Source organism: Acanthochromis polyacanthus, chromosome 19 (assembly GCF_021347895.1).
Source record: "Acanthochromis polyacanthus isolate Apoly-LR-REF ecotype Palm Island chromosome 19, KAUST_Apoly_ChrSc, whole genome shotgun sequence".
Lineage (NCBI taxonomy): Eukaryota > Metazoa > Chordata > Actinopteri > Pomacentridae > Acanthochromis > Acanthochromis polyacanthus.
In genome coordinates this window covers 24,670,819-24,696,442 of record NC_067131.1, presented here as the reverse complement: position 1 = coordinate 24,696,442, position 25,624 = coordinate 24,670,819, and the positions used below count along the sequence as shown (strand labels likewise).

Below are 25,624 nucleotides of genomic sequence, written 5' to 3'. Positions count from 1 at the left end.
GGCGTGTCGTCATTTGTTATGGTCACGTGGTATAAAATGGCTTCCGGTTGGCAAGAACACCGGCAGTAACACAACGGCTTGCAACGACAACGGTATCGGGTTTGAAGCAAATACGTGAATTTATCGCTTTTCATGAATGAAATTGCACATGTATTTACCACAATGGTAATATCATGTGTAGTTGTTGGTTGTACGAAGCGTTTTGAGAAGGGATCAGGCTTGAAATTTCACCGAATACCCATTTCAGGAGAGAGAAGATGGCGGTGGCTTCAGGCCATCAACAGGAAGAATTGGACCCCAGTAAGCAGCAGAGATCGTGTTTGTGGCTCCCACTTTTCTTCAGGTAAACTATTCAGCAGTTTAGCATGTTTAGTATGTCCAACTTTGAGCTTATTTACCAAAAGATATTGATTTAGTGTCGCATCTTTCGCGTGAAGCAATCTCTACACTTTGGGTTTGGTTCAGTGTTGTCATGTGTTACCGATCGCTTTTTAGGCGATGAAAGTATACTAAAGTCGAATGAAGCATATTCAATAACATCTCCTTAAGCCAGCAGCCTCATATTTGTAACCATATTTGTTTCTGTATGCGTCTTTTTTTAGAATTGTCCTATTTTCGATCACCAATGCTGTGGGTCTGTTACTGTTACATAGAAGCCATACTGCAGACAAAAAATACAGCAACTTCTTGACGTTTCTCAGACATCTTGCTGAAAATTAACAGAAGATATATTATTTTTAATTCATAATTATATATATATTTTTTTAAAAATTGATGTGGGATTGGAGAAAGAGGGGGGGATTTTTTTAACATGTGTAATTAAACAGGAAAAAGAATTATTGGTAGACTACTGGGCAACTGCTTTAAAATTTGTACTCCTAAGATATATGTACACATATAATTAGGATGCAAATATAGAAATAATTTAAAGAAAGTGAGTATTTACTAGTATTGAAATTACTTATGATTATTTGGATTGGTATATTTGGTTTATTACATTATTGAAATAATTTGTAAAAAAATAATCATTAAAAGACAAATGCTTACCTCTGATGAGACGTAATCCATAGGTAAATATCTTGTGTATACATTACTATACGTTTCTTTCCTAATTTGCACACTTCATATTTCCAGGTTCTGCTAGTAATGACCCCAGTGATCCTGACTTTGTGCCTCACATCAACATGGGCTATAAACCTTCATCGATGCTGACCCCCAAAGAAAAGGACAAGCGATGTAAGAGAGTAAAGACGCGAGCAGAAGAGAAGATAAAAGTTGCACAATCCAGGAAAGACAGCAGTGATGCTGCCACAATTCTCCTTGAGCTGTCAACCAGTACAACCAACAATCTAAAAGCCGAAGATTTGGATAACGATGCCGATGATGAAGATGAGAAGGTACCCATATCAGGTATTGAAGCAAAATATATGTTATCCTATATACCTACTAGGTATGTGTAAGCAACTAGATTCTATCATAGCATCAGAGCATATTTTAATGTCCTCTGTTAGCAGGTATTGACTACCCTAAAGAGGCAAAAATAAAATCTTATACTAGTACATGTGTGCAAATAGGCATTATTTTTTATAGGTATTAGTGGATAATTTTATTGACTATGGAACCAATTTTTCATTCAATTGCATGTCAAATAAAGGGATGTCATTCAGAATTAGGTCCTACAGTGATACCATTCAGTCACTATTAGTGCTGGCATTGGCAGACATCTTGCGATACAATAAGAAATGATGAAAATTTCAGTCATAAAACTATAATGGCAAATCATTGTTTACTGAAGTTGTGATACAATTTCGAATCCTGATACAAGAGTGGCGATACTATAGTATCGCGATAATAATCTCTGAGTCTCAAAAACAAGATTTGATCAAAACAAACATAGAATTATTGAAGAAAGAAGCATGTCAGTATTAGGGCAAAATTACTTACAAATGCATGCTTTAAATCACTGTTTAATTCAATTCAATTCAATTCAATTTTATTTATATAGCGTCAATTACAGTCAAATCGTCTCAAGACGCTTTACAGAACCCATATGCCTGACCCCCAGAGCAAGCCAAATGGCGACAGTGGCAAGGAAAACACCCTTTTAACAGGGAAAAAACCTCGAGCAGAACCCGGCTCTATATAGGGGGGACCCATCTGCCTGCTGGCCGGGCGGGTTGAGAAGGACAGAGGAGGGAAGGGGGAGGGATGGGAAAAGAGGGAGTGGGAAAGCAAGGAAAACACAACACACATTTGGATCCATGTATGACAAGATATGTGACTCAAACAAAGTATAAGCTAACATTGAAAACTGACTCATAATTTACTCTTATGATGTACGGCTCTGACATTAAACATACTCCATATATAGCTAGCAGTAAAATTCAAACAGTATGTAAGTTAGCATAACAGTATAGTGAAGGCAATGCAGAGTTGACTGGTGGAAAAAGGGAGTTGGAAGCAGAGGGCTGGAGGAAGGTCAGCAGCAGCATCCCACAGTGGACATGGTGGAGACTGGACCAGCTGGTGGAACATCAACCGCAGATCTGAAGCATCCAGCTCTGGGACCAGGGACACTCGGAGAAATAGCACAGGGGGAAACAGAGTGAATGTACTGCAATAATGGTATACATATTAAATGTAAAGGTAGATAGAGAAGGGCTCAGTGCGTCAAGAGAAGTCCCCCAGCAGCCTATAGGCCTATAGCAGCATGACTAGGGGCAGAACGAAGGGACGTCCAAGAGGGAGTCAGCTGTGCAATGAAGACACAAGCCGAACCCCTGTGGGTCACCCAGTCAGCCCCAACTATAAGATTTGTCAAAAAGGAACGTTTTAAGCCTGGTCTTAAAAATAGAGAGGGTGTCTGCCTCCCGAACCCAAACTGGGAGCAGGTTCCACAGGAGAGGCGCCTGATAACTGAAGGCTCTGCCTCCCATTCTACTTTTAGAAATTCTAGGAACAACAAGTAAGCCTGCAGCTTGAGAGCGAAGAGTTCTACTAGGATAATAAGGTACTATCAGATCTTTACGATATGATGGAGATTGGTTATTAAGAGCTTTATATGTCAGAAGAAGGATTTTAAATTCTATTCTGGATTTAACAGGAAGCCAGTGAAGAGAAGCAAGTATAGGGGAAATATGATCTCTTTTGCTAACTCCTGTCAGTACTCTCGCAGCAGCATTTTGGATCAACTGTAGATGTTTAAGAGAGCTATTTGTTTACATAACAGCATGCTAACAATAAGTTGTCATCATTTCAGATGTACATGATGCTTGTCTGGGGACAATCAGCAGGCTACAGCTGGAGAAGCAGCAGTTGATGATGGAGATGGGCAAGCTGCAGGAGGAGCTGTGGGATGCCAGGCAGAAACTACAGGGATGCAAGTTTACAGACAAGTTCTTGGAAGAAGGGAACAGGGACAGCAAGACCCAGTTCTTCACTGGGATGCCAAGTTATGGAAGTTTCCTATGGTTACTTGGGTGCGTCAGAGCAATGTTACCAGTGTCTATGACCCTGTCCCCCGGCTCTATCCTGCTTCTGGTCCTCATGAAACTTCGCCTCAATCTAGTTCATCAGGACTTGGCCTACCGATTTAATGTATCACGACAAACTGTGACTAACATCATTGCGAAATCTCTTCCTGTCATCGCAAGTGAGTTGGCTTTTCTTGTGCATTGGTCGTCAAAGGAGGAAACTATCAGGAACATGCCTAAAGTGATGAAAGACACTTATAAGAAATGTCGTGTGATCATCGATTGTTGTGAGATCTTTATCGAACGTCCTGGAAATTTTACAGCCCGAGAAATGACATGGTCAAACTATAAGAGTCACAACACTCTAAAGGTCCTGGTAGCAGTCGCGCCATGTGGATCCATTTCCTTTGTGTCTAAATGCTTTGGTGGGAGGGTTTCCGACAAGGTGATCACACAAAGGTCAGGATTCCTACAGTTACTGGAACATGGAGATCTGGTCTTGGCGAATCACAGCTTCCTGATCGCGGATGACTTGGCGGCACGTGGAGCACAGCTGGCGATACCAGCATTTACAAGAGGAAAGGCCCAACTAAGCCCAAAAGAAATCGAAATTGGAAGGAGACTGTCCCCTGTTCGAGTTCATGTGCAGCGTGCAATTGAACGTGTGAAGAACTTCAGAGTACTAAGCACTACCATGAGAATGAATCTTGTGCCTCAATTTGACAACATTATGACAATTTGCAGTGGCATTTCAAACCTCCATAAACCACTTATTGCCTGAAGCGACACTAAAGAACTCGCATGAAGACAAATTCATCAGCCCATCACACAACTGGGACAGAACCAGGATCCTCTTGGCTTTTTCCTGATGTTGACACATTCATAGTGGAACCAAGTGTAGGAACAGTTGGCCCCCTCACACATGATCATGCGTCCATGTTCTTCCTGCTGACACAGGCACCACACTTGTGTCGACACAACACTGTCACACACCTCACTGTCAGTGGGTTTCTCGTTCTCTATTTTCCAAGTCACTAATTCTGGTAGGATGTGTGTGAAGAAAAATGACTCACACTTTCCCAGGACCTCTTCAATAAATGTCTCATCTCTGTCAATGCGGATGATGGCCATGTCTGTCTTTGTAAAGATTACAAAATCACAGAAAGCTACACCGTGCACATATACCTCCATCTGGACCTGGGTAAAATACCTGTGTCCTCTCTTCAGCTTCAGGTCCTTGTCAAGACAGAAGGCTTTGTCCTGGCAAGCTGTGTTGATGTCGCTGTCTCTATGTTTGTAGGGGCACTTTATCTCTACACACCCACTGCCACAACATGCACTTGAAATAATTGCATCACTTGAGGCAGTGAGGTAAGGCCTTTTCTCACTGATCTTCAGTCCTACAGTTGAACACTTAAATTCTTCGTGTTTAGAGGACTGATGTGCAATATACTGTTTTCGGGCTCTTGTCCGCACCCCATGCGACTGCAGCTTTGTTCGAAATATTGTACTGTTTATAGTCCATCACTTTCTTTACATTGTTTTTTGGGTCAGTTTTGTCCTTCATGACATAAATGTCGTGAGCCTTGGTTCCAGTTATTCTGCCTTTTCTGTGTTCATACTACAAAGGGCTGATTGCCTGATTCCTTGTGACACATTCCAAATTGTTTATTCTTTCTGAGTCATATTTAGGCTCTACAGAACGCCACTGCCGGTCACATAGTTCCTTAATGTCCTCCTCATCAATGTCGTCCTCAATCACAAGGCTGGTAAGAGGAGGTGGGAATGAGCTTGTGTCTACGTCTTCCTCTGCAGTATCCGTTGCCTCCTCATCCAGGGGCGGTAAAGTCTTGAAGAAGACGGCATCAGGACAGACTGCATACAGAGCCTTCAGGCGGTCTAGGTCAGGTAGTGGTGCTGTTCTGGTGGCAGATGTCTTCTCGATGGAGTTTGTCTTCTTCTGGCCGCTGCTGAAGTCAAACTCGCACATCGGAATCTGTTGGAGCTAAAATATAATTGGTGTGAAGTCAATGATTTTTAGTAATTCGGAATCTATAAATTATCGTGAATATTTAGATCGGATATTAATGTAACATTTACAGAATAGAGTAGGCATAATGGATAGTAACTTTCACTTGATGAAAATTGTGAATTTAACTAATACAGAGTTCTTTTCAAGAAACAGCAAGAATGTTAACAACCAACATTACAAAAATTTTGAATCTTGAGACATTAAGATACCCTGGCAAGTGTCAGAGAATTATCAAAAAGTCACTATATTTAACTGGGGAAAAATTATATAATTGAATTACAATACCACATACCTCCTTCGTGTAAGCAGCATTCCACTTGCAGGCATCACTTGTACAGGCCTTTGATGTCAGACCTGCTCGGACAGCCGCATCAACCTTGAACAGGAGGGCTGCGACATGACTGCACACTTCTCCAAGTCTGCAAAAAAGTCTAATATTAACATACATCTTTGTGAACTTGTTTTATCCAATACAAATTTTGTCTATTTTCTACAAATGTTAATAAAATGTTCAACAAATGTTTCATTGTTTCAGAAATTGATATTTTTCCCCAGGTATTTAAAATGTTGTTTTACATATTTTGTACAAATAATTTTAAAGCTTTAAAGAGTATTTCAAGCAATCAATAATCAATTTGTATTTTAAATTTTAATAAATTAAATTGGTTCAAAATTGATAATTTTCCCCAAGTATATATCAAAAGTACACTTAAATGTATCTAAGTCTATTTTCAATAATCTATACCTATTGTACTTTCATAATTAACAAAATTGGAAAATTAGAATATTTTGGATATTATTACAGGAATGATAATTCTGTTTACTTATTTTGTATTAATATCTTGAAATATCGAAAGAATATTTTATGTAATCAATGACATTCCAAGGAACTATTAATAAATTGATAAGCTTCGTCAACAGTTGGCTGTTTAGCCCTGGAAGGCCGACCAAAGTTACTTGATTGGTTGAAATGAGGTGTCAATCAAAAGGTTAGAGTTCAGCAGCCATTTTGAGAGTTCACTAGACTGTATATAAAGATGGACATAGCATCTGGTTCCAAAATTGAAGCCCACCCAGACGTGTCAAAAACTTGCAATATCACGCTGTCCGCTAGGGTTTGCTCCGAAAAGTTTTTGCTCAATAGACCCCAATTCATTTTTGGAAAAATAAAATTTGATAGACTGATTTTCTACAGCTCAGGATTTTTTTCCCGTTAGTTTTCATGGTCAAAATGAGAGATCAGGTGGCCGATCTTAAAATAAATCAATACTGAATTTTAAATAAATCGTTAAAGTTGGCGGAGCCAAGGGGCGTGGCTGTACTTGATTGACAGTCCCATTAACTGGTCCTGCCCCGAGTTGCTCTCCAGTCCAACCTGTTTGATGACGCTTTTACATCACTGGCTCCAAAAATTCAAAATGGAGACCAGGAAGTAGCAAAATCCGGGCTTCATTTTTTCGGCGTTGAAACCAACAGGTGACGTCACGGTTAGTTCACGCCTGGTTTCTACATAAACTCACATAACGATATGAAGAGAGAACGAGGAGTATGGAACGCGCATCGCCACGTGCACGTGCACGAAGACGAGCTATTTGTGTTAGGAACTGGTGTGTGGTGAACCCAAGTGCAGGTACAAACAGAACAGACAACTGAGTATAATAAAAAAAAAGGGGTTTATTAATCAAAAATGTTCACAACTGAAAACGAAACTGAACGAAAACTAACAGTGGAGAACAGCAGGGCTACAAAGGGATACTCACACACTGGGAAACAAAGGGCAAGGCGAAACAAGCTGAGTCCAACTATAGAATCCAAAAGAGGCCAAAAGGGAAGCAAGCAGAGACGTCCAAAAACTGCAGTAATCCAAGGAAGGTAAAATGGGGAAACGGAGCCAGAAGCGAGGTGAGTCTCTGAGACAATGAGCCAGCAACAACAGAGAGAAACGACAGGGCTTAAATACAGAGGGGAGGACCAGGTGAAATGAATCTGAGCTGATTGCATCATGTGAGAACAATCAGGAGCCAGGTGCACAGTAAGCAGGGAACAGAAGACAGAGGGAGACAGAGAGACCAACAACACAGGAGGAAAGAGGCAGTAACAGGGCAGAATCCTGACAATTTGTGGATTATTTACTGATTTCAAGACATGTTTTGGACAAAATATTTTACTGGCTAGTTTTGTCTGAATGCCCAAGCCTTGGATCATGGCCGTTTCTTGTGGAATATTTTCATCTGTGACCAGTTATGAGCCTTCAAAGGTGAGTTGTGCTGTTTACGTGATTTGTTGTTTGTTGGACAAATGTGTTTATATTTACCCGCTGTGGTAATCCATCTGAAAGTGGTTTATACCGGCGGATTCATGAGAATCTAAGTTTTCCATGGGTGTATAATGTTTCTATTATTGAGTTTGCAGCTTCGGTCATTTAGTGAAATGCTTTTGCACATCTCAAAACGCCGAATACGGGCCGCTGAAGCTTAATCTTACCCTGCCATACATGTACAGTGAGCACAGTAAACAGTCCCTTCAGATTTCTTCACACACACCCAGGGTTGATGGGGTTGTATGTAGATGTTGGGAAGGGATCACTTTGGTCTTCAAAATACAGTATGGAGAATCCAGGTCGTAATAAAAATGGGGAGGCACGTGTCCACGCTTCACTCATATGCCTTCAGAGATTTGGTAACTTCTCAAACTGTCGTGGGTGAACTGCCCAGGGGTGTCAATCAGGTAAAATAAATGTCGGTGAAGGAAATATCCGGCCACAATGAAGGATCGTCAACCCACCCAGTCTTCAAATTGTAGGGATCTGGAAAGACTGTTTCCTGATATCTCAGCTTACTCACATATCTTTGGTCGGGCCCAGGTGGTAAGGATTAAGCATAATCGGACAATTTCACGTAAGGATAACTCGCATTGCTATCGTCAGCCATTGTTTCCTCTGGTTCCTTTTGCCAATTGGCGCGGGAATCACGTGACTTCGTGACGTCACTGTTTGTAACACTGGCACTCCCCATTGGTTATAGTTTTCTCATTTATGTGGAAATTGTGCGGGACCCGCATATTTCTCTTTTTTTTGTGGAATGTGAGATTCTTGTGGGAATTATGTGCTGTTTTGTGGGGATATGCTGCCTATTGGGAAATAATTAACTCCGCATAATCAGCGGCATTTTGGTGATTAATGCCGGGAATTCATGCGATCGCATAATCGCATTTTTCTGGAGGGTCTAGCTTACCACTACTCAAACACAGACTAACGATTTGGATAAAATGTTCAGGGAAGGACAGAAATAACACAAGACCAAGTGATTAGATTTGGCAGTGATGCGGCTTTTAGTCTGGATCCACAGATTTGTTACAGATTTCTGTATCATTGCAAGATAGTGACACAGCGTCATTGTAACTATGACAACAAGTGAACACTACGCCAGCTGCCTGCTGATGATCACATGATTACAATACTGTAGGCTCAATAGGCCTACTGGAAGCTTTTCCGAGTATTCCCTACAATATATGGAATCAACAGCAGTATAATTACACTTTTTTGTACTTACAAAAAGACAGTTAAGAAAGACATTGTAGTATGTAACAGTGGTGTCACTGTTGCACCAGATCTTCTCTTGTAGGAGTTTTTTGTTGATGCTCTAAATGCTGTCAGCTTGCATACATGCTTGTTTGATTCAGAAGAAGCCCTTTCAGCAGAGATGTTTGTGGTGCTTGTTTACGGAGTGCTAAACTTAAATGATCATATTTCTTTGAAAAACGTGTTATCTAAAGAGTGATGCTGCAGGCAAGCTAAAGGTAATTTAGGCTTATAGTGAAAAAGATGGAGATCATGGAGCACAATCAGTCATCATTGATTGGATAAAATGGGCAAAATATAGCTGCAAGGTGCAATTTGAAGTCACTGGGACGTGGATGACGACAGAACTGATGCTGGGCACCAGCTGCTGTGTAACTGCTGGAGCAGCACTGTATGAAATTTAGTGTAAACTGGATTTTGTGCTGAGAGCAATATAATTAAGAACTAGATCTGCTAAGAAATACCAATTACCTTGAATTTGCAGACATATTAAGAGCATTTATTGGTGGCTCGAGGCATGAAGTTGTAGCTTTATTTTGATTTTGACATTTACAATGCTTCTAAAAAGTATTCACCCTCCTCAGAAGCTTTCTCATTTATTACTTTTCAAAATTGAATTATGGCCAGTATCGTTTGGCTTTTTTAAAGAATTTGCTAAAAGGTCTTTTAAGTGACACTAAAAACAGTCATTTCAACGAATAGCCTTTTTTTTTTTTTTTGCACTGTAAATGTGAAAAATCAAATGAGATGGAATGTTAACATATAGGGAAAGAAATACAATAGATCCCAGCAAGGATGAAAAGCATAACTCAGGGGATGGTTACAAGAAAACAAACAATTAATTAAATATCTCTTGGTGTACAGTTATCATTCAGTAATGTAAGAGTATGGCACATATATGTCGGTCTAGAGCAGGTCGTCCTCAAAAACTAATGATTATGGAAAAAACAGACTAGTGAGGGAAGCCACCAAGACACTTCATTGGACCCTTTCTCAAAGCTGTAAATTTGGTAGAAACCCTTTCAGAAACAGCTAACCCAAAACTCACATCCAGATGGAACATCTGCAGATCGTTTACTACTGAAGGACCACTTGCAGCTCCATTGGAGACAATGGGATTATTCCTACCTCCACCAGGATCAGATAAGATTGACAAAGTGACAGCTGTGAGAATAACCGCACCTCTGCAGGAAAGGATTCTTCATGTTGACTTTCTGATCACAGCCTAAAACGGAACTTTCTAAACTTGAATGAACTAAACAATTTAGATCAGATCATTAAGGAAATACAGCATCACCAGAGAGACGAGCTGGACTCAGTCTTTGATACCAGGTTGATTAGGACCAATATGGAAGAACTGGAAGAAGAACACATTGAATCTGAAGTGTTTGTGGAGAAGCACATGGGACACAACACCCCTCTTGTCTTTGTAACAGACCACAGCCATAAAGGCAGAGAGAGATTTTTTATCCTAAACATACATACTACCTCTTATTTGTCCTATTACTGAATGTATATGCTTGCATTTTACCAAAAGTTATAAATTTACCTTCATGTAGCCTAAAATCTACAATTTGTAAGTTCATTCCTGTTTACATCTTTTATTATTTTCAAAACAGTATAGATAGATAAACATATTTGGTGTCATTCTAATTCCATGTTCAGTGAGATTTTAGTTGGTCATCAGAGTTCCTAATTGGATATGTATGTTTAAGAAATCACCAAAAATTAAAGTTTTAAGGTATTTGGCCTCTGACCTCTCCTGGACAGTGAACCTCCTCCAACACCACCTCTTTGGAGGAGCACATCCACAACTGTTTCCTGTCTAGAGTGACTTTAAATTCATCGCCTTTCCACCGACTGCTTTCAGTGACGATCACAGTTAATTTGTTAATCTGCATTTAGTCATTCATTTATTCACTGTCTGTTGTTGTTTCTTGTTTGTTTGTAGCGTTAATTAGCAAATTTTTGTGTGTAATTATCGTTGGCTCTACCGTATATTTCTTTGCTTGGGGAACTGGAGGTCAGTGAAATCAGAGTTTATGACTTTTATTATGAGACGGATCAATACAAGTAGATTTGATTAAGTAATGATTATTGAACCTGAAATATTTGTGATTAAATTCTCTTAGGTGGCCTAGATTAAATACCTCAATGGTGCCCCTGATAAATGAGTGTAATTTTAATCATAAATTGTAATTTATACAAATATGTGGTGAGACTGCATATGCATAAGGAAGAAGACAATTCATGACAGTTTAACTGTTGTTTATTTGTGCACTTACATTGTTATGAGACTACATGTGCAAATCAAGTGATAGTTTTACCTATACAACAATGCTGTTGATACATTTTAAGCTTCACAAAAATAGAAAGCACGACAAGCCTGTAAAACTTGCTGCACATACCATTCAGCATTATTCACATTTAAAAACAAATACATTGTATTTATATGCACATTTCAATCCAGATGTTGTGTCATGGATTTTTATAACTGGCCTGAAATGGTATGATGTTATATTTACGTGGTAAATACGACATTAACCTATGAAAAATGATGTATGCTGCTGTTGCGTCTGTTTATGACATTCACTGTTAATGTACAAACACCAAAAGTGAACATTATATGCTCACTTTTGTGTGTAGTTACTGTATGCTATTACTGTAACAACATAACACTCTGTCGATTGAACTGTTATAACCTTTAAATAAAGCATTTATATCTGATTGGCCTGGAGTTTGTGTGAAGGAAATGTTTAAACCATTAACAGTGGAAAATGCCTCAATCATTTTAAGTCTTGTTCTTTGGTAAATCCATAGTAAACATTTTATTTCTTCTTTTTCATATCTACAGAAAGTTGTATCTGTATTCTAGTAAGCTGCTTAATTCTCTGAATTCCATTAAATTCCCAGAAAACTATCCAAGCATTGCCAGTTCAGAGTGTATCTTATACAAATGTTTCAGAAACTCAGGTAGGGCCTCCTGTTGACCTCATCTTCATACACTCAAACTTTAGTCCATTGTGCAGTGTGTTTATCTACCCTGTTGGCTCCTTGGACTGTATATTAAATGTATGTAGCCAACATGATACCACCCATAGGTTTGTCAACCACTGTTTTGAAGATTCAGGTTTGGCAACTGACTGTTGGCCTCTTGGTCCCAATATGAAACCCAATATGATGAGCTAGAGGTGAATCTGAGTGAGAAAATGAGAACATTACATGCAAGGTAGCTTGTTAAATCACAAGGTAGTCATGTCCAAAAGCAAACTTGCTCTATTGTCTACTTTAAACTGCAACATAACTTGCAAATTCATTAGCAAAATGCTTACTGAATTAACAGATCAGCTGAGAAGTAGTGTCATTTTCTCATAGACTTCTACACAACTGGACTTCTTTATAGAATCCATGTGGCTTTCATTTCTCTGGCTTTAATTTTCAGACACAGTCTACATCCATCTTTTAAATCCAGTCAGTGGATGTCTCCGAGTTCCCATTCAAGATCCAAAACAGTGGGAACTTAAACTTACATGCACAGTGGTAAACCCAGTTAGCAAGCCTGAGAGATCAAATTAATCAAATGACCGCTTTTTTGGCACCATTTTCAACACCTTTCTGACATTCTTGTTCAGGCTGAGTTTCCTTAAAACTCTATGCCTTTAAGGGTGCAAATTAAAGATTACAGTTCATGTTGGTACAACTCAGTACAGATTAATGGTAAATTAATTGTTGCCAAGCTTCGGAGCCTGGGAGCATGTCAGAATGAAGAGAAAGAGTGCTAGCAACACAATGGACCTATCTGGGAACATATCCTCCTCTTCTGTGAACCTGCTGAATCAAAACATGCACAGAGGATATGAAATGATTGGTGTTGGCTTTTCCCCACAGAACAGTATCATGAACATCTCCGCACAAACTGCCACCCATATGAGGCACTCAAGTTAGTTTATCAACATTAACGACCCTTTCGGAGATCTAACTTTTCAGTGGCTCCCAACCAAGATAGGGAGACATCTGGTTTAAGGCTAAGCGTCTTTTCTGCACCAGATTTATAGCTGCTTACTACCCTATACTGTCCTCACCGGCTCTGTACTCATGAAGAGACAAAGAGACACTATTGTAAATTGAACTGGGCCTCAATTTCATTTCCTGGGGCTGGAAATATAGTTCCCAATTACAGCCTTAGGAACACTAGATGCCTCGGGAACTGTTGCCTTGCGGCATTGCACTGAAAACATGTTAGTCCAACCTTGGAAGATTTATCTTTGATTGACTTTTTCAGCCCAGATGTAGGCGTAGTGTCTCGAAATCATGCATTCAGTATATATATCGGTGTGTCCACGTTAGGTTGTAAAATACCAACTTCAGCGGGATCAGAACTCGCTCTCCTCTAGAATCTCCTCCATGGTCTCCCCAAGTGTCATCTCACCATCGCTACTGGAGAGACTCTTCCTGGTGAGAAAGTCGAGTCCTGTGGCTTCACAACATTTCAGGCCCTGACCTTTCACCTCTTCTAGTTCTGCAGCGCCACCTCCTCCGTGCACAGCCACCTGTAGCATGTGGGGGTGTGTTGTCAGAGTGCCGCCCTCGTCGTAGGAGTCACTCTGCCGAGAGCACTGTGGCCGGTGTCCTCTGGTGCACTTCCACAGATGTTTGATTGGTGCTCCTCGAATACAGGTTCGGACCTTGAAGTGGTTGGCAAACAAGAAAAGCTGCCAACGCTTTTTTAGTTCAGCTTGGACCTAAATAAGGATGGGAGTTCCCTGTTACTCTTCGCATTTACAGAATTTGATATACACTCTAAGTTTCCACACCAGTCTGTGCTCTATCATCTTGTGTTGGACAGGTAGTGTATTAAAAAGTAAAGTTGTGGGCAATTATGCCAAACCAAATAATGAAAGCATTTAACTGCCTTTGAATGGGGTGTACTGCAGCAACAGGTGAAAATCTCACATTTAACTGCATTTAATCTGTTATTATTGTTGCAAGTAAAAATGTTTTTAAGTTTCAAGTTTAACAGCAAAAGGCTATACATTGGCTTGGTGGTTAGCATTTTCACCTTCTAGTTAGAAGATTCTTGGTTTGTGTCCCTGCCTTCCCAGGATCTTTCTGCATTGAGTTTGCATCCTCCCACAGTCCATAAACATGCTGAGGTTAACTGATAATTTTAAATCGTCCGTAGGTGTGAATGTGAGTGTGCTTGTTTGTCTCTATGGCTCCAATCCCCTTGCAACCCTAATGAGGATTAAGTGGTGTATAGAAATGGTTGAAAGGATGGATGTTTGACACCAAAACCAGAAATGTCATCTTTACCTTGTTCCCAGGTAAATCATACTCAAATCATACTCTGCACGATACATTATGTGTTGTATTACATTTAAAGTTGACCAACATGCAAAAGAAATCCTACCTCTCCATTAGCGAAACAGTACAACACTGCTACCAAGAAGCCCTGAAAATGACAACACATAATTAATTAAAGTTTTTTAGGTAGTTTTTATGAGATGTCTAATTACACATCTGGTGTTACCTGGAAAGAGCTGAGAGTGAGGTTGATAAAGTTCCTGGCATAGCGACTGTTGCCCTCCACACACTCATCTATCAGCACAGTGAAGACCACTTCATGGATTCCCAGCAGAGGAATCAGCACTAGTGTTGCCTTGGCCAAGCTGAAGGGCATAAACAAAAACACACAGCGTTGCTTAATTACTGTCTGGTTGCGATTCCTAATGAGCAAGATTGAAATACTCATACTGGAATAAGATTCAAAGAGCAAAGTTGGGAAGAAAGGACAGTTTTATAAATGTATGCATGAGCTTCCCTCACAGTGACATTTATGGACAGAGCGTATGGGGGTGACATTTGAGTCTGTGCTGTTCATGGAGAGTGATTAACATTTAGATGTTAAACCAGGAACCTACTGTTCTGTTTTAAGACAAGACTTAGGAAATACAACTCAAGGTCAAACATGTTTCCTGACAACTGGAGGTGGAAGTAGAAACAATAGGAAATACCTGTATCTGTAGTCGGTAAATTTAACTTGATCTGCTTTCAGCTTGGACAGCAGCAGCATCAGAATCTTGATGAATATGAAGAAAATTACCTGCAAAGCACATTCAAGAGATATTTAAAGGAACATTTGCAAGACTAAAGATTACATTTGCAATAAAAAGTGGATCTGAAAATGCTTCTGTCAGTGTGCAGAGTTCCTATCAGTCATGTAGCTTCATAATGACATGAATGCACAAGACAGGAACCATTAAACGCTGTGTGAAATCAGAGTAAAATTTACTTCATGTCTCCTATCACAAGAGTAACATAATGGAGCTCATGTGACTTGTTCTTCAAAACTCGTTCAAGGATTGAATCAGAAACTTCGCTCACCAGTACTGATAAAGTAATCGGGCCTCTTATTATCCACCAGAACCATCTGTTCACAATTGACCAGCATCTTAGGAAGAAATTAAGTTTCAGATGAAGTTTTATGAAGTCAAGCAATGACAAAAATCTTCATTAGTTTAATTTACTGTCAAGCACGCATACAGACACTTACTCTGTGTTTTCATATAAAATTTTGACCACTGTCCATGGCGTCACAAACATGATGGGAGTTCCTGAAAAGTAGCAGTAACATGAGTTGAGAGCTGCAAGGTACCATTTTAGATTAAGACAGTATTCGGAGATGTAAATGCATTAAATTCAGCCACTCCATTCACACATCAGACATTACATCATCTGACGCTGCAAAACACGTTGGCGTCGCAATGTATGTTAGCCAGAGCAACAGTTTGACTCACTAATGTGCTGTAAAACTGAAACCAAAACGGAGCTCTATAACACAAAAGAATAAGGTACAACAAGTAATAGGATCATCACATTTTTCATTCTGATCCTTTTTGATCCGTTTTGTTTCCATAAGAAATACGCTTTATAGAATAATCATTCTGTAATATTTAAATGCTGACTGAAAAGCTGAATATTTGCCTACATGTTCCTTATTTAGTCAGTTTACTTCAGCGCCACATTGTTTTCATGAAGCCAATTTTTTTATGTCCCAACCATGTCTCCCCAAAGAATTGTGTTACTATACAGATAAACCTTTAAGTAAATATCATGATTTGGTTGATGCTTTCACAATGGCACCTTCATGTTAGAAGCTTTGTTAGATTTACGGATGAAAATTACGTCAGGAAATAAGATGGTTTGGGTTAAATATGGCCAATTCATAACTTCTTTGCTGCTTCTTCTGTGTTTTCTGGGTTTCCAGGGTGACGAGTTTCATTAATTCATCCATCCATCCATCCATCCATCATTTATCTATCCACTGCTTAATCCTCATTAGGGTCGCGGGAGGACTGGAGTCTATCCCAGCTGCCTTCACCCTAAGTCAGCTGGGATAGTCTGTCATAGGGCTACATATACAGACAAACAGTCACACTCACATTCACACCTTTGGACTGTGTGAGAAAGCCGGAGTACCCGGACAAAACCCATGCTGCATAAAAGGACATGCAAACGCCATGCAGAAAGATCCCAGGCCCAGGCTGGGGCACTAACCAAGGATCTTCTAGCTGTGAAGTGACAGTGCTAACCACTGATCATTGTGCAGCCTCATGATGAGTTTCACCACACCTAATACATGACAGATTTGCAAGAAGTGAGAGTCGAGCAATAAAAGAAATATTGATATGTGGTGATACGCTATAAACAAATGTAATTGGGCAGAAAGCATGTTTCTCTCAAACATAAATGACAATACAGTTTATTTGTATAGGAATGTGATTTTTGGCAGACAGGGTTGGATTTCTCCAAAAAAAAAAATAGTAAGTACAGTAGCCATCCTGCTGAAATACTTTTCGTTGACAAGAATGCTGCAGCAACTTTTGGCAGGAGTTACATTTTTTTCATATTTATCTAACAAATGTGCCAATTTAGTAGCTTGGTGCTCTTTAAAAGGGCCCTTGTGATTAAATGGTGCATATTCGTAAATTAATTAGCATTTCACCATTTGCTATGATAGAGTTCCAATTGGAAATTTGTACTCAGGGACCCCTAACATGTATATCCAGCTTTGTCTTAGACTTATTTGAACTAATCTGGGATGTGGGCTCACAGTTCTGGAACCAGGTTACTTCTTTCAATGCACACAAACAGCTCATCCTTGACTCACCCCATCCTAGCAGCATGTATTTCTTCAACAGGCGCCTCTTGGTCAGTACAGCAGTGAAGAGCAGCGTGTGAAGGAAGATGGCCTCCACCAAGAGCCAGAAGTAGTTACAGGCCACAAAGTATTCCATGCACACTTTTGAGAATTTGCACATCAGCGCTATCTGTTGAAGAATGAGTTTCAGACAGATTAACCTGGAAATTCCCCTCCATACAAGAGAAATGGTTAATGTTCTGCTAATACATGAATAATGAGGGAGTGGTTTATGTACCGCAGAGCTCGAATAGGAATTCCACCCAGGATCGTCCTTGGGTAAGTTGGAATACATGATGTACAGAATGATTTCCTTAGAAATGACGGCCACAGCTCTCAGGACGAATGACATGAATAGATTCATGTGGATGTAGTTCCTGGTACAGTGAAGCTTCCTGGTAAACAGATACAGGAGCAATCTGAAGAAGGCATTGATCTGTTCTTCCAGCACCACTGTAAAAGCATTACTGAAGGTCCATGTCATAACATCGGAGGAAATGAAAAATAATCAAGACACACGCAGCTACATGGAAGTGCTTGCTGGTGGTTTCTAACATCATTAATAAAGATTGATCATCTGCACAGTAAATATCTCTTTATAGTGGGAAATCTCCGTCTCCTAACCCGGCATAATATCAGTGCAGTTAAAGCTATAAATGTGTCCCATGCCTTATTCATTGTTAATTTAAATGATCAATGTTTTTATCTGCATCATGAAAAGTGAAAATGGATGCAAGTAACACAGACATTCTCCTTTAAATATTCTATGAGGAAGGTAAATCCATTCAGTAGAGTTATTTGGCTTTGATACACTAATATGCATAAAAGCTCGACTGATCAGTTGTACGTTACAGATATATCAGTATCAGTGTGTATGATGTACAAAATATACAGCTATGAAAAGTTTTCTTACACAACATGATGCTGGAAAAGACAGATGGTACCTTCAGCACATGTAGCAGAGTATGGATCCGAGTCAAGTGGTGTCGATACACCTGATAACTTGCTTCCGATATAGTCAAATCTAAATTTTTTTACCTGCTAAATAAATGTAATCACAAGTCATTACATTTAGGTAAAATTTGTGCAAATTGTGATCAAGTTTTGAGAAAATCTCACTAAAGACAAATTAAATTCCTGTTGTCTCATTTTCATAAGCACACACCCTAAATCAACCATACATGGTTACATACTTCCCTTTAGAGGGTTCAGCAGGCACATTATCTGTAGATACCAATTAGACGCTACAGAAAATGTGTCTTTAGCAGTGCTATTTTGCTACCATGTCTCAGATCTCAGAAATTGCATTTAAAATGTACAGTGTTATCATAACTGATTGAAATGATGACCAGCAGCATGAAACTAAGTTGTCCTAAACCAGACGTGTAAGTGGAAATGTAAGCTTTGTCCATGTGAGCATCAGGAAGCTCTTTCCTCCTGGCAACTGACCTCAGCATGCCCATCAGCAGAGTGGCCAGTGTGAGGGAGAACAGGGACAGGGAGTAGCCAATGACAGAGATGAGCCTCAGGGCTGTCTGGCGAAACATTTCATCCTCCTGGACACACACACGCACACACACAGTATTTCTAAAACAGGACTGTCAAGAAAACAATCTCTGATGGCTTTCATAAGTCTTTTATCCTCAGATAAAGGAAGGATTTGAACTACAAATCACCAAGTAAAGGCCTGATTGTCAGCTCCGACACTAAAGGGGACCTGAAACTTTATTCTGCTCACCTTATCTTTAAAGTAATGGTCCTCCTGACATTCAGAATCATTCCTCCAGGGCTCGGAGGAGTTCTCCATCTGTCGCCATCTCCCGTTTTCCAAGCACTCTCTGTGTACCCTCCTGGTGTTGTCTGCAGGCATTTGAAAGAAACATTGATATGCATGGTTTCCTGTGTCAGAGCCATCAGAGGAGAGAGCCTGATGGAGGGTATTGTGCAGGCATGTCCCGGAGTGGATGCTTTTCTGCTGTCACGAACTGAAATTGTGATATTTTCTGCATATGTGGTATCATGGTCTCATCAGAGTTAGATCATTTAGACATAACCATCAGTACAGCAGGATCTTTAAATACTTAATATTCAGTCATATCAAATAGTTTGCAAATCAGCCATTTGTGGGCTCAGTAGTGCTCTGAGTCCTGAAAAATTTAAGGATTTAAATGCTTAAATCAGTATGCTAAGACACTCACAATGACAACGATAAAACATGCAGAGGGCCCTGAATCTGTATGCCAAGGAGAAGAGAATGAGGTCCCTTAGTCCCAGACATAGATGAGTCGCTTCCCTTTTTTTTTTTTTAAACATAAAAGTATAAAATGAATGGGCTGCTTTACCATTAGTTTTACTGCTTTGGGCTCAGAATAAGAGGACATCGATGTCCTCTGAATCACAGAGGTAAATCTTCTGTGTTAAAATTGCAATGAATGAAATAAAAATTCAAGAGATCCACAAAAGCAGGGAAGCTTTCGTGTATTAGCTGATAGAGTATATAAAATAAAATGTCTCCACTGTGACGTCACCCATTGATTTTAAAGTACTGCTTTAAAGTTCCAAGCATTTTGGCCATCTTGTTTTTTTAAAACTGGACATGGCAGACGAGGGGTGGATCTGACCAAGGCATGCCCATGCAATACCAGCCTGTCAACGCAATGTAGCCCTGCCCTAAAACATACCTTGCTTCATAGTCTATTTTCCTCTAAACGAGGCCATAATTTACCATATGAACCTTATGCTGTGTTCAAAAAGTACTGAATCTGTCGACTAATACCATAAGTTAGTCCTTAGTTTAATGTTTACTGAGGTAACACATCAAGTGAGAAGTACTGTAATTTTCTCATAATCCTCTAATCAGTTGAACTTCTTTTAGTAACCAGAGGAGTCGCCTCCTGCTGACCTTTGAAAAGAATGCAGATTTAAGGAACTTGACTGGCTTCTCTTTTCAGACCTGGGGGCAACTTTTATACATATGCTTCTGTTACCATTAGTATTAGCATACTACAAGTATGTTAATATTAGCAAGATCTGGCAAAAATTGACTTTGAGCCAACTTGATGCTAACGCTACCCAGCTTAAATGAAAAAAGAATGAGTACTTTGTTTGTTACATTGAATTTGTTTTTATTTAATGTCTACTATGTTCACCATCTTAGGTTAGTTAGTATTCTATATTTGACCACCAGTAGTAAGTGTGACATACAGCTGAAGCTGGTGAGAGTTTTGATAGTTGGCAGCTGGCCAAAAAAATGTATACAATTTAATCATGATGATGGTGCTAGATGAAAGCTGTGATCACCCAAGTGAGTGCAATTAAGCATGAATGTTTACCAATTTTGATCATTTAATAACTTCAGTCAAAACATCTGGACAAATCATCAGGACCAAAGGACAACTAATCTAACGATATTTTAATTCACAGAACCACAGTCCCAGAGGAAAACTGTTTTGACAAAAGTGATTCTTTCCCAACAAAAAAAGTTCTTTCCCAACAGCAGATGACTGCTTCACTTTTTAAGTGTGACGGTGTGATTAGTGTTTTGACATTTGACTACACAGTTAAACACTCATGACTAGCTGACAGTCTGTCTTGTGATACACTGATTCAGTTTAAATTAACAAAATTAAAAAGAAAGTCTGAGACGTGCAAAGGGTTGTTCATGTAATAAGGTTATTGTTAATTGGTGACCTCATCCATTAGTTATACAGCGATAAAACGCAGCATTACCCTTGCTGATCCAAGGTAAGTAAGGAGGACAGGGGACCGACACGTTCCCAGGAGACGAATGGGGCCAACAGACGAACGTGTCAAATGTTCCTTTGCAGAAGTTTCCTGCAATAAAAGATAATGTCTGAGCATTTTATACTGGTAATAAAAATCAAGATAATTAACATCTGCCAGGAAGCTCACCAGTTTTTGCGAGTGCATCTGTTGCCAGAGTTCTGTTGCAGTTCTCCCAGTACTCAGTCCGTTTGGCTATCAGACTTTCCAGCAATGACCCTGTCACCTTTCGAAGGATTCAATGAGAAGTGAGAGAAAAGTTATTGTGTGAATAACTATGATTCCATCCATCAATTATCTGTACACCGCTTAATCCTCATTAGGGTTGCAGGGGGGCAGGAATCTATCCCAGCCGATTTACGGTGAAGGCAAGGGACAAACAAATCAATTCAATTCAATTCATTCTCTATACACCGTTTTATCCTCACTAGGGTCGCGGGGGGTGCTGGAGCCTATCCCAGCTGACTCGGGTGAAGGCAGGGGACACCCTGGACAGGTCGCCAGTCTGTCGCAGGGCTACATATACAGACGAACAATCACACTCACATTCACACCTACGGGCGATTTAGGGTCATCAATTAACCTCAGCATATTTTTGGACTGTGGGAGGAAGCCGGAGTACCCGGAGAAAACCCACACATACACAGAGAGAACATGCAAACTCCATGCAGAACGATTCAATTCAATTCAATTTTATTTATATAGCGTCAATTACAGTCAAATCGTCTCAAGACGCTTTACAGAACCCATATGCCTGACCCCCAGAGCAAGCCAGGCCCAGGCCAGAATTTGAACCGGGGATCTTCTTGCTGCAAGGTGAGAGTGCTAACCACTACTCTACTGTGCAGCCCCAATTCAATTCAATTCAATTCAATTCAATTCAATTCAATTCAATTCAATTCAATTCAATTCAATTCAATTCAATTCAATTCAATTCAATTCAATTCAATTCAATTCAATTCAATTTAGTTCAGTTCAGTTTTATTTACATAATACCAATTACAGTTCAGATTGTCTCAAGATGCTTTACAGAACCTATATGCCTAAACCCCCGGAGCAAGCCCTAAGGCGACAGTTGCAAGAAATAACTTCCTTTTAATGGGAAGAAACTTCGAGCAGAACTCGGCTGTTTTATAGAGGGGGGAGCCCATCTGCCACTCACATTCACACCTATGGACAATTTAGAATTACCAGGTAATCTGAGCGTGTTTTTGTGCTGTGGGAAGAAGCCAGACTGCCTGGAGAAAACCCACGCATGCACAGGGAGAACATGCAGACTCCATGCAGAAAGATCCTGAGAAGGCCAGGACACGAACCAGGAACCTTCTAGCTGCAAGGCAAAAGTTCTAAAGACCAAGCCACTGTGCAGCCCCCAGGTAAAATTCCCTGAATGAAATTAATTGGACCTCAAATATGTCGTTTAGAATTGAGACTTGCTGCCTGATCATTACACGGATTTGTATAATTTATGGCAGAAGCACCTCAGAGAGACCCTGGTATATATTGCATTCTATGGATGCTGATAAAACATGATATATGTTTTCATTTTTTATATTATTTTGATAACAAGATGATGATCAGATGACAATCTTGAAAATGGATTTAATGATGACATGCAATAAGTCGATTTGCTCACCAAGCCATTGCCCAGTAGCTGCAGTGTGTAGTGGATACTGCAGTGTTCATATTTACCCACTTGGTGGGAGTATGTAATCAGGGGCATCTTCTGTTACTCGGGGAACCTTTTCACCTGAGTGTAATCTTCAGTTGATACAGGTAATTTATCAACCTGGCTCACTGTATCAGCATCACGCCTGCAGCAATGTAAACACACCTCTGTATTTATTCTTGTCTAAATGATATAACAGTGTGGGTGGGTGTGCCCTGGGCTCAGCTATAAATTATGATTCTTGCTGTCATTAGTGTTAAGTATTAGGGTTTTCTTTATTTCAGAGGGGAGCTGCTGACCCCTGTTACTACTCTGTCCTCTAAAGTTCAGCGTCAGGGTCGAGGATAAAGGTTCTCGTATCTTGGCTGAACACTCTCAGTCTTCACCGCCCAGTAAGAGCTGCAGCTGAAGTCTGCAACCTCTGCCCGCTGCCTCATCTGCTACCTGTGCCACAAAGAATTCCGCATGTGAGCCAGCTGATAGAGAGCATTTCAATTCACTGAGGATCGTGTTGTCAAGAACCCATCCAGAGCGATATCAGCGGTGAAGGAAAGCCAAAAGCTGCTGTCTTCCTGTCTGGTTTGTTGTGTCCCGTGGGGCTGAGCCTGATTCATACCCAGCCACAGAGTCTCAGCTCCACAAATAATCCCGATATTACCATGTTGGAGATAAATGCGAACTTGCACTCAAACTATTAGACACTCTGATCTTTTTAGCCTTTTGTTTTCCGTGCTTTTTTCTTTGCTCCTCTGTGGAAAAGCACTCTTCTCATTTAGGATTTCCAGAGCAGATAGCAAGTTGTTATTTGAGCATGTCAGTAAACTTGTACTTTCAAACAACTAGATACTGCAGATAATGCGTATGAGCGGTAGGACTTCCTGTGGCCCAAACTCAGTGTGAAAAAAGACAAATTTCACATAAAAAACGAATCTGCTCCGTGCTGTATTATTTATTTATCCACAGTTAGAAGCAGAGTGTTTCATGAGAAATTTGGCATATGATGTTGCCTCATACAGAAAAGCCTATGGAGGATTGTTTTGTGAAGTTAGGTTTTGTTTAATTAAAAATTAAATAAGAAAGGTTTTGGTAACTCAGTGTAAGAGCAAAAGCTTTGATGCCAGATACTAAAGAAGTGTGAATGTAAGTTAAAGCCTAATGTGTGCGTGCTTGCATGATTTACCTGGTGGTTGACGATGATAAAGACAAGTGAGAGCAGGAGTTTGGTCCTCTTGTGCCAGGGTGGCAGCAGGGTTGGCATGGTGCTGTGTATTCACATTGAAATCAGCTGGTTCCTGGTCTGTCGGCCGGTCTGCCTCTTCATACTTCTCCCTCGGACCCACAAGGCCTCTCGCTCATCCTCATTTTTTGTCTATTCTTCCCTCAGCAGTACTCTTTCCTCTCCACGTCAGGTGTGGTTGATTTAAACCTGACCTCCTCTCAGGTAGCTCCTTGAAGAATTTCTTGGGAGGACTGAAGGACGATTAACAAAAACTGTAATGCTTCCCTATAATTCCTTAAAATAGTCTTGATCAAACAAGCTTTTAAAATTTCTAAACACTTTGTGGCTCCTTCAGTGGACTAATATTTGACCTCTTTATGGCAGATTTCATGTGGAGAGTCCTCAGGCTGTGAAGGAGGTGGATCTGTCTGTACTCCCTACAGACTCAGTGCAACTGAGAACGCCTGTGGATCCTCATCGACAGATCGCCGCTCCCACCCCGTCCTCCCCTGACCAATCAAGATAAGGCCCCGGAGGAGCCGGCTACATAACCGGACTAACTTTGTTGTCCAGGAAAACTGATCACACGGGAGCAAATGAGCACACTGTAATGTACAAACAGTCATTGTAATCACATTAAAAATCTTAATAGAAATACACGCCAGCAAATAGCACCTGTGTTTAACTATCTCACACAGTAAGTGGTCATCATCCAGCATTTCTGACGCTAATGGGGGATCTAGTGTAAACTAACAGCAGTGAAGCCAAACACAGGACAGAAAAAAAGAGCAAGCAAAGAGGCCAAGTTGCCTCTAGAATCCTTGTGCCGGGCATGAAACCTGGAAAAACATGTTTCATTGTCCTGTTTTTTTGTTACAGTTGTTTTAATCAATCTAGTATCACAAGACAAAAAACAATTTGACAGAAAGTTTATTTTACAATGACAAATAAACAGCATTGACTGGTAACTCCTAGTCTATTTTTTTATATCACTCAACACTGGGCTTGACTTACACATTTATTGATTGATTGGTTCATTCATTCATTCATTCATTCATTCATTCATTAGTTTATTCATTCATTTATGAATAGTTTATTTGCTTATGTTATCATTGTTCAGTGTTTACATCATTATCTGTTATGTCTTTTTTCATTGGATTTCTTCAAATAGCTAATTAAAACATATTATACTCTCTTGCTGAAAAAGCTAGTTAGCCAGAAACTGAGCTTACCACACATCACATTACAGATTACACATGACCAGGTTGATATTGCACAACGGACTGATTTTTACTCTGCCAAGGAACAGGCCGGAGTTACGTGACAATCGGGGTACGTTTGTCGTTGTCTGTCTGTCTGTTATTCCGTCTGTCAGCAACATTGCTCAAACATGGATGAACAGATGTGGATGAAGTTTTCATGGAAAGTCAGAAAGGACACAAGCACCACACCGTTAGGTTTTGGCAGTCATGTGGCTTATAGTCTGCATCCACAGATATGTTAAAGATTTTTTTTTTAATTCTCTTCCTTTTTGAATTGAAAAGGCAAATTATTACAATTCCAAACATGTCTTATTTACAGCACCAAAGACTATGTTGTCTTTCCAATATTTTCATTTTTTGCATCACTCTTTTTTTTAAATGCAGAAGGATAATAGAACGGCGGAGG

The 25,624-nt window shown here is 40.0% G+C and overlaps 2 protein-coding genes across 4 annotated transcripts; one reads left to right on the top strand and one right to left on the bottom strand.

The window, feature by feature from the left end:
- The first annotated feature begins 13 nt into the window (after positions 1 to 13).
- On the top strand, positions 14 to 6,025 carry LOC127531031 (uncharacterized). Of its 3 annotated transcripts, XM_051939123.1 has the most exons (4): positions 14 to 92; positions 248 to 343; positions 1,135 to 1,410; positions 3,260 to 6,025. In XM_051939123.1, exons 3-4 carry the CDS (start codon positions 1,185 to 1,187, stop codon positions 4,252 to 4,254), a joined length of 1,221 nt encoding a protein of 406 aa, XP_051795083.1. In that variant the 5' UTR covers positions 14 to 92; positions 248 to 343; positions 1,135 to 1,184; the 3' UTR covers positions 4,255 to 6,025. The 3 variants fall into 3 exon arrangements, with proteins under 3 accessions (XP_051795083.1, XP_051795082.1, XP_051795084.1); XM_051939122.1 differs by having other exon boundaries at positions 29 to 343; XM_051939124.1 differs by having other exon boundaries at positions 32 to 343; positions 1,135 to 1,397.
- Positions 6,026 to 10,915: 4,890 nt separating this feature from the next.
- Positions 10,916 to 24,460, bottom strand: LOC110968139 (glucagon-like peptide 2 receptor). Its single transcript, XM_022217976.2, has 13 exons — positions 23,918 to 24,460; positions 21,198 to 21,294; positions 21,015 to 21,119; positions 19,024 to 19,145; positions 18,735 to 18,841; positions 17,524 to 17,680; positions 17,256 to 17,415; positions 15,639 to 15,699; positions 15,470 to 15,536; positions 15,100 to 15,188; positions 14,616 to 14,754; positions 14,496 to 14,537; positions 10,916 to 13,827 (listed from the first exon to the last, which is right to left on the bottom strand). The coding sequence occupies exons 1-13, from the start codon at positions 23,993 to 23,995 to the stop codon at positions 13,459 to 13,461; spliced, it is 1,593 nt and encodes a 530-aa protein (XP_022073668.1). The 5' UTR covers positions 23,996 to 24,460; the 3' UTR covers positions 10,916 to 13,458.
- Positions 24,461 to 25,624: the final 1,164 nt, after the last annotated feature.